Source organism: Verticillium alfalfae, genomic scaffold, assembly GCF_000150825.1.
Source record: "Verticillium alfalfae VaMs.102 supercont1.1 genomic scaffold, whole genome shotgun sequence".
Taxonomy (NCBI): Eukaryota; Fungi; Ascomycota; class Sordariomycetes; order Glomerellales; family Plectosphaerellaceae; genus Verticillium; species Verticillium alfalfae.
In genome coordinates, this window is record NW_003315038.1 from 711,341 (window position 1) to 718,869 (window position 7,529).

Below are 7,529 nucleotides of genomic sequence, written 5' to 3' on the forward strand. Positions count from 1 at the left end.
TTCCAGCTCCCTGGCCACCCACCCTTGCTGCTCACCGCTGCCAGCTCAGCTTTCAACTCTGCAGCCGCCAGTCAGTCTTCTCTCCAAACAGAAGCCAAGCCTTGCAACGAGGAAAACACGGCGCATTCTACCTTTGCTTCTCGGAATACCTGTTGAATCATTTCTATGGGTCCCCCCTGGGTATCTTCTTTTTCTTTTTTTCTGCCTGGGCAGGTTATTTCGGCGATAAGCTCTGCCGCTCGCCACTAGGCACCTCACCCCATCTCATCTCACCTCACCTCACCTCACTGCCCAACCCTGCCCACGACGAGGGTACGGTACCAAACGTGACTTGCCCATGTCCCGCCCTCGTGTGCATGTCGATCGCTTCAACGTTGTTCCACCCACCCACGTTCCTGACACGGCATCCAGGTCAAGTGGGATAACGACTTGGAGGATTCGGTGACAGACCCGTCCTATAGTCTTCGAGTCATCGAGCTTCGACCGCTTGGGAGGGAGCATGGGCCAGTGAACAGTAGTGGTGTATTTACACATATGGTACATTTGTGTCTATCAAAAACCGCCCGTTTTGCGGCCTCCCGCGCTGCGCCCCTCCAGCTCCCAGAGTACAGCCAGCGACCAAGTGTAGATTTCCTCGAAAAACAAAGTAGAGTGTCAAACAACCCCGCCCCGGCCTCCTCGTCCTGCCCGCCGGAGGCCGGTCAGAGCCTCTATTCCCCCATGCCCCCGTAAAGGCGGGCACATTCTCCTGCCGGCACGTAACGTGGCCTACCTCTCCGCCTCGTCCACCTGGCGGAACGCCGGCGACGGGCTGCTCGGGCGGTGGGCCTGCCCCCCTCCCTCCGCGGGTGGGGGGGGCGGCGCGCTTCTTGCTGCCGCCACCAAAAGTACTCTCTTAAAAGTCCTGGGGGGCCCTCAAACGGGCCTCTTGGCCCAGCAGGCGCACCATGTCGGTCGCGGGGTCAGCTTCTCCTTTTTTCAGAGGTTCCTCGGCCACGAGGCCAAATCTCGGTGCCCCCTCGACGACAGAGGTCCCGGGCACTGCGCGAACCCCTTGGCCAACAATGCTGCGCACCTTCGGCGTCGATCGCCTGGCGCCGTCAGTTCCAAAAACGGCTTTCTGCGCTGGTTCGGGTCCTCGCTGAAGTGCAGCGGACCGACCTTGTCCGACATGCCCCACTCGGTCACCATCTTGCGCGCCATCTGCGACACCTTGCGGAAGTCGTCGCTCGCGCCCGTCGTCACCGTCGGGAAGTGCAGCTCCTCCGACACGCGCCCGCCCAGCGTCATGGCCATGCGGTCCATCAGCTGCTGCACCGTCATGAGGTACGCGTCGCCCGCCGGCAGGTACTGCGCGTATCCCAGCGCGCCCTTGCCACGCGGGATGATGGACACCTTGAGCAGCGGGTCTGCGTGCTCGAAGAACCAGCCGCAGATGGCGTGGCCCGCCTCGTGGTACGCTACCGTGCGCTTCTCCTCGGGCTTGAGCACCAGCGACTTGCGCTCGAGACCGCCAATGACACGCTCGATCGCCTGCTCAAAGTGAATGAGCTCAACCGACTGCGCATTGACACGGGCGGCTGCAAACAGAATAACGAATTAGTCTAGCCTCAACAACGGCGTAAGGGTGAGGTGAACGTACCAGCTAGTGCAGACTCGTTGACGACGTTGGCAATGTCCGCGCCAGAGAATCCCGGTGTCAGTGTTGACAGCCGGCCAATGAGATGCTCCAGGTCCTCGTTGGTCACAATCTTCTTAAGATGCACCTTGAAGATGTCCTGTCGTCCCTTCATCGTCGGCCTGTCGATGTAAATGTGCCGATCGAAACGGCCAGGTCGTGTAAGAGCCGAGTCGAGAACATCAGCTCGGTTCGTGCCAGCAAGCACAACAATCTGCTCAGAAGTGTTGAAACCGTCCATCTCCGTCAGGATTTGGTTCAGTGTCGACTCGCGCTCGTCATTGCCGCCCATCCGGTTTCCGTCCTGTCGAGAACGACCAATAGCGTCAATCTCGTCAATGAAGATGATGCAGGGCGCGTTCTTCCGGGCCGATGCGAACAGGTCACGCACTCGCGAGGAACCGACGCCGACAAACATCTCCACAAACTCGGAACCGCTGACGCTGAAGAAAGGAACACCAGACTCGCCTGCCGTTGCCTTGGCGAGCAGCGTCTTACCCGTACCGGGGGGTCCAGAAAGAATGGCACCACGGGGAATCTTGGCACCCAGGCGCTCGAACCGCTCAGGCGCCTTCAGGAAGCTGACAAACTCCATGATCTCAGCCTTGGCCTCGTCCATGCCTGCCACATCGCTGAACTTAACCTTGACCGCCGTCTCGTGGTTGAACATCTTGGCCTTGCTCTTGCTGAAGCCGCCGAACATCTGACCGCCACCGCGCCGCCGAGGCTCCTCGTGGTGTACATGAGGAGGCCGACAAGCAAATGGTCGGGCCGAAGCCATGGCGACCTGCCAGAGACCACCCTCGCTGGCGTAGTTGACGGGAATGCGTTCAGCCGACGGGATGCCGAGCTCCTTCTGCGCCTGCTCCAGCTGCTGCTCAAACGTCTGTACTGAGCCGATGGAGAAGTAGTACTGGGTGTTCTGATCGAAGCCATCGTACGCGTTCTGCGCACCCTCCTGGTTCAGCTCGACGCGCACCTTGCCGCTGGACAGGACGGTGAGCTTCTTGATGAGGCCCTTGGCGAGGAAGTTCTTGTGCACCTCCTGCCAGGTAATCTCCTTCTGCTGGCCGAAGAAGCTCGACTCGAAGAAGGGCAGGACGACAGCCCAGACGATACCAGCCATGATGAGGTCGCCCGTGCTGAAACGGCCAAGGAACCACTTCTTCGCAAACGGGCTGCCGGCGTCGGCGCCATCCTTGCCACCACTGCCATCGCCCGCCTTGCCGTCCTTCTTCTTCTTCTGTCCCTGCTCCGACTTCTTGTCCTGTTCGCCCTCCTGCGTGCTCTCCTTGCGGCCTGCCTGCTTCGCCGCATCCTCGTGTCCATGCTCGCGCAGCTCCTTGGCCGTCTCGTACTCTGCCAGTCGGTTGGCCATCTTGCTCATGACGCGAAGAAACTTGCCAATCTCGACAATGGTCATGTCGCCGGGTTTTCGGTCCGCCAGCATCTCGCCGAGCTCCTTGGGCGCGCCCGTCACCCGCATGCTCTCGAGGTTGTGTGCGAAATCGTCGCGCATCCACTGCGGCAACCTCTCGTTCTTGCCAAATTCGGCAAGCACCGTCATCTCGTCCTCGGTCAGGTATGTCCATCCCTCGGGTAGGGGCCAGTCCTTGCGCTCCTTCTCCAGTAGAGCCGCGGCATCGTCCTTGGACTTCAGCTCATCTTCGTTCGGCTTGATTGGATCCTTGCTCTCGTCTTTGGGGGGTTGTGGACCCTGCGTCGAGTATAGCCTGGCAGGGGCATGTGGTAGGGAGGTGGTTCGGACCGCCAGTGGCAACTGACGCGCCACTCGTGACGGGCGCAGCAGTGCTCTGCATAATGTCGCCCGCTGTGTTTGTCTTGCGACTCGCGCCAGCTGCGTGGATTGACGAAGGAGTCCGGCCATGGTCGGAGGTTGTGGTGATGATGGTGGCGTATGGAGGGCGGAATGACCGGAGTCAGAGAGGTGGTAAGGGAATGATGCTGGGCGCCTGCAGTTGAGAGCTAGTTCATGGATGCGCTCTCAATGGGTCAAAATAATTGTGCAGCGTATTAATCGGTAGCCTCGCCGCCCGACCGCAGAGACTCGGTGTGGTTGAGGGTTTTGTGACGTTGGTGGTTGGGGTTGGAGTCTCTGGGTTGAGGTAGCTTTCCCTTAGGTTCTGAATAAGTATGACGGCTCCAGCAAATCTCTTGCGGTTGATGATCAGTTCATCCCGGGGCTGTCCCGGGCATCGGGGTTAAGCGGGGCTCGTCACGTGATAGCGTGAGCTTGCGGGCTACGGCTTTCCCACGCCACTCCGCTAGGCAGCCAAACGACGCGTACAAATACGGCCAGACCTGGCTGGCATGTGTAATGCTAAAGGCACAAAACAGCGACAAGCTTAGCCTTAGCAGAGCGAGCCTTCAAGCGGGAGTGGGAACAAATAGAGATAAATGCACCTTGGCTTTGTGTACCTAACACCGCGTCTACCGTCCGCCAAACGTAAACCCCGTGCAATGCAAACGACCGAAATTGCCCGCTGAATCGACTATTACCCTTCCTCCGGTTCGCCTCAATCCCCCCCTATCGTGGAACATCTCCCACTGTACCATTTTCAACAGTCGGGTACGCGCCTCCACTCATCTCTGCCCAGTCCCAATCCAACGTCATTGGGAGTGAGAATAGATCCTGCGGCAGAAGCGGTTGCTGGTACGTCACACCTATCATATTTTGAGGTGATCGAATCCCGCCATTAGGCCCAAAGCCGGTCATGTCGCCAAACGAAGAAAAGTCTTGTTGGTCCGACATAGAAAAGTCTTGAGGCCAGCCAGCAGATGGTGGCGCGGGCGAAGGCTCCGCCATTTGAGCCGCCATTGGGCTAAAGCTGGCGCTGTTTCTTTGACGAAGATTGGCCTCCCCGTTGAACTTGGGTGAGAGGTGTCCGTCATTGACTCCGTTGAGTCCGTTGCCTGTTGGCGTCGTCGCTGATAAAGGTCTCGGGGTCTGCATCGATGACGTATCAAGGGAAGATTTAGAGTTGTCCTGGGTCTTCCTCTTCCTTCGCGAAGACTGCTCCTTTTCAGCCTTTTCCACTACCAGCTTGGCGATACGCTCAAACTCGGCACAGACACCTAGCATACGATGCACGCCGCCGGTTTCTGCCTCCTGTCCCAGCATGGACAAGAAGTTGACAACGAGATTCATCAGTTTCGTATCTGATTTTGCGCGATGGTCGAGAGGGTTCTGCAGGATATTACCGAAAAGTGTCATCAGTGCAGACACGGGGAAATAAAGAATGAGCCTGAACACCGTCAATTCAAAATTGCCCACAGGCATAAATCGCAACAACTTACCAGACAACAGAAAAATCTCCTTGCGGGACATATTTGAGCAAAGAGACAGACGCTCTCGCTGCGGCTGTGCAAAGGGCGGCAGAGGCAAAGACGCGAGGATTCAACGGCTTTGTGTTCAGTCCTTGAATCGCGTAGTTGGAAAGTCGACTTGTCCAGTACCCATGGTGGACTGACATGCGGTGAATCGTCGTCAAACAGTTGTAGTACGTGAGATGAAGCATAATGACATGCAGGATCAGTGGCGTGTGTGAGGCCTTGATCTCGTGCTCTGGACGGAAATCGATTGGAATCCTGTCTTTCCACTCCTCGAGCTCCTTGTCGAGTTCTCCAATAGTGTTGAGGAGTTCACCAGGGGATTGCTTTGCCGCTTGTGTGGCGTAAAGTCGGTTGTACACCTTGCCCTCGATGATTGCAAATTCACACATCACCCTGAAAAGGTTCATTTTTCCTTTGCCGTCGGCTAGGGGGATGTTGCCGATGTTGTCCGAAGGGTCGGCATCCGGTAACTCAACGTTCATATCACCATCGTCTTGAGCAGGCGGCCGGCCCGCGCGAAGACACAGGTCCTTGTCGAGCATGTACGCGATCCAGAATACGCGCTTGCGTTGCTCAATCTCGATAGGATTGAGGTCAAAACCTGTGCCACGCTTGTGCAGACCGATGCAGTGGGAAAGTCGGATCGCAGTGGCCACGAGGATGAAGGTCGGCTGCGGGTTTGGTGTGCCTTGCAGGAAAAGCGCCATTGCCAACAAGGCCTGGACAGTCAGTAGGTCGGTATTACGCATCGTCAACTCGGGGAAGATGGCCATGGCGTTCTTGAGGTATGCCCACGCCTTGTCATCTTCTTCTTGTGGCACGAGATTGCTCATAACTCGCAATCGATGGGCAAAGGCCAAGGCACAGTTGAGACTGGCCCACCATCCCGATCCCTCATAGGGGTCATTCGAGTATTGACGCTCGACCAGGTGCATAAAGGTCGGCTGGTGGAAGAGTGGAAACATGCAGTTGAAGTTCTCGAAGAAGTCCTTCAGCAACGACAGAGCCTCAGCCTTGGGCGGTAGAGGTCGGAAAATCGGGCGGCGGAAGAGGTCGCTAAAGATTTCTGGCTTCCAGTTGGTCCACTTGTGGTCGTCAATCGAGACCTCCGAGATCATCTGCTGGAAAGAGTTGTCGCCAGTTTTCTCATTCACCCATTGAATACCTTTGGGCGAGAAGATAGAGAATCCCGAGGAGGAGCCGATGTATCGGGTCTCGCCAGACTGGTTGGTAACGAGCGAGCACATCATCTCCGATAGCTCCTCCACCTCCCCTTCTCCCTCGCCCGTCTCTTTTTCGGGGGCCTCGGAAACGGTAGATTTGCGCCTCTCGGATTCTTTCGAGGGCTCGGGAGAGGTAAGGGAGCTTTGTGGAGTGGATGTGCTCTCTCTTAGAGTGGCAGATGCGGCTAAAGAGGGCGATGAGGGGTTTGAGACCGCCTGTGAGGCCTGCCTAGACTGCTGGTGCTTTTCGGCCAGCTTTTTCTCCAGGGTGCCGAGGTCCATCTCGCCGTTCTCATCTTCGTCGAGCAGACCTATGCCTATGTCAGCGAAATGCTTGACTTCGTCTGAAGTGGGCCCGTTTCACTGACCTGATAGCCTCAGCAAGTTTTCCATTCTGCCCAGTCGATTCTCGAGACCCTCAATGTACTTTGCGCTGTGCAACGCTGTGATCAGTTCGCGTATCTAATGAGAGGGAGGGGCGGACGCAAGATAAGCTTTCCGTCGCGGAGCACAACCTACCCTTTGGGAGGGGTATGCTTTTTCTCGACCTGTGTGAAAATACATTCCGTCTTGTAGTTGATGCAGTGGCTGCATGCAGGCATTTTGCCATCGCACTTGATCTTCTTCTTCCTGCACATGTCACAAGCCTTCGCGCCGCAATTCTGTCAGCGTTGAGGTTCGGACAACAATATGGCCCGTTGGAGCTGCCACCCTCTGAGTCACTTACTCTTGCGATCCTCCTCCTTTTCGCTTCATTTGCGTCGTCGAGCAGAGTTGAATGGTCGGGGAACATCTGAGCTGCAAGGTCCGGTGGTAGGTGTTGAATCGGGATGCCGTCGGGTGTGTAGCCACCGAATATTTGAGGTGGGGGGTTCATCATGGGTGGCGGATGCCCCATGTGAGGCATCTGAAAGCCCATGCGATCCATGGCGTGCGTTTCGATGGAGTGACCGGGCGGTGGGAATCGTATCCTGGGGGCGAATTGAGATCGGACGGTTGGCGCGATCGCAGGGAGTCGAACTAGAGAAAATCGTGGAGAGTGCGACGGTGAAGGAGACGTCTTCAATGTCTTTATTGTGGGCGCATTGATTACAAGGCGTTGATGTGGAAGGGCCGATCTGGGAAAGTCGAGTGCTGGGGCGACGGATGAGCTTTGACGAAGTTGACGATCGATCGGGCCACGCTCCTAGGCAGAAGATGCGTGTACTGGCCAGATCAAGTACGCTGGCTGAGATGGGTGCTTGTCGTAATGTGTGGAGGTTTATGGCTGGTGG

General features: G+C 57.1%; 2 protein-coding genes across 2 annotated transcripts; both read right to left on the bottom strand.

Moving 5' to 3' along the window:
• Window positions 1–978: 978 nt before the first annotated feature.
• VDBG_00234 (paraplegin) lies at window positions 979–3,566 on the bottom strand (the record flags this gene model as incomplete). The annotated part of the gene is made up of 2 exons (XM_003008507.1): window positions 979–1,580; window positions 1,643–3,566. 2 exons carry the CDS (start codon window positions 3,564–3,566, stop codon window positions 979–981), a joined length of 2,526 nt encoding a protein of 841 aa, XP_003008553.1.
• Window positions 3,567–4,069: 503 nt separating this feature from the next.
• VDBG_00235 (fungal specific transcription factor domain-containing protein) lies at window positions 4,070–7,183 on the bottom strand (the record flags this gene model as incomplete). The annotated part of the gene is made up of 5 exons (XM_003008508.1): window positions 4,070–4,944; window positions 4,997–6,566; window positions 6,624–6,688; window positions 6,775–6,902; window positions 6,983–7,183. 5 exons carry the CDS (start codon window positions 7,181–7,183, stop codon window positions 4,227–4,229), a joined length of 2,682 nt encoding a protein of 893 aa, XP_003008554.1.
• Window positions 7,184–7,529: the final 346 nt, after the last annotated feature.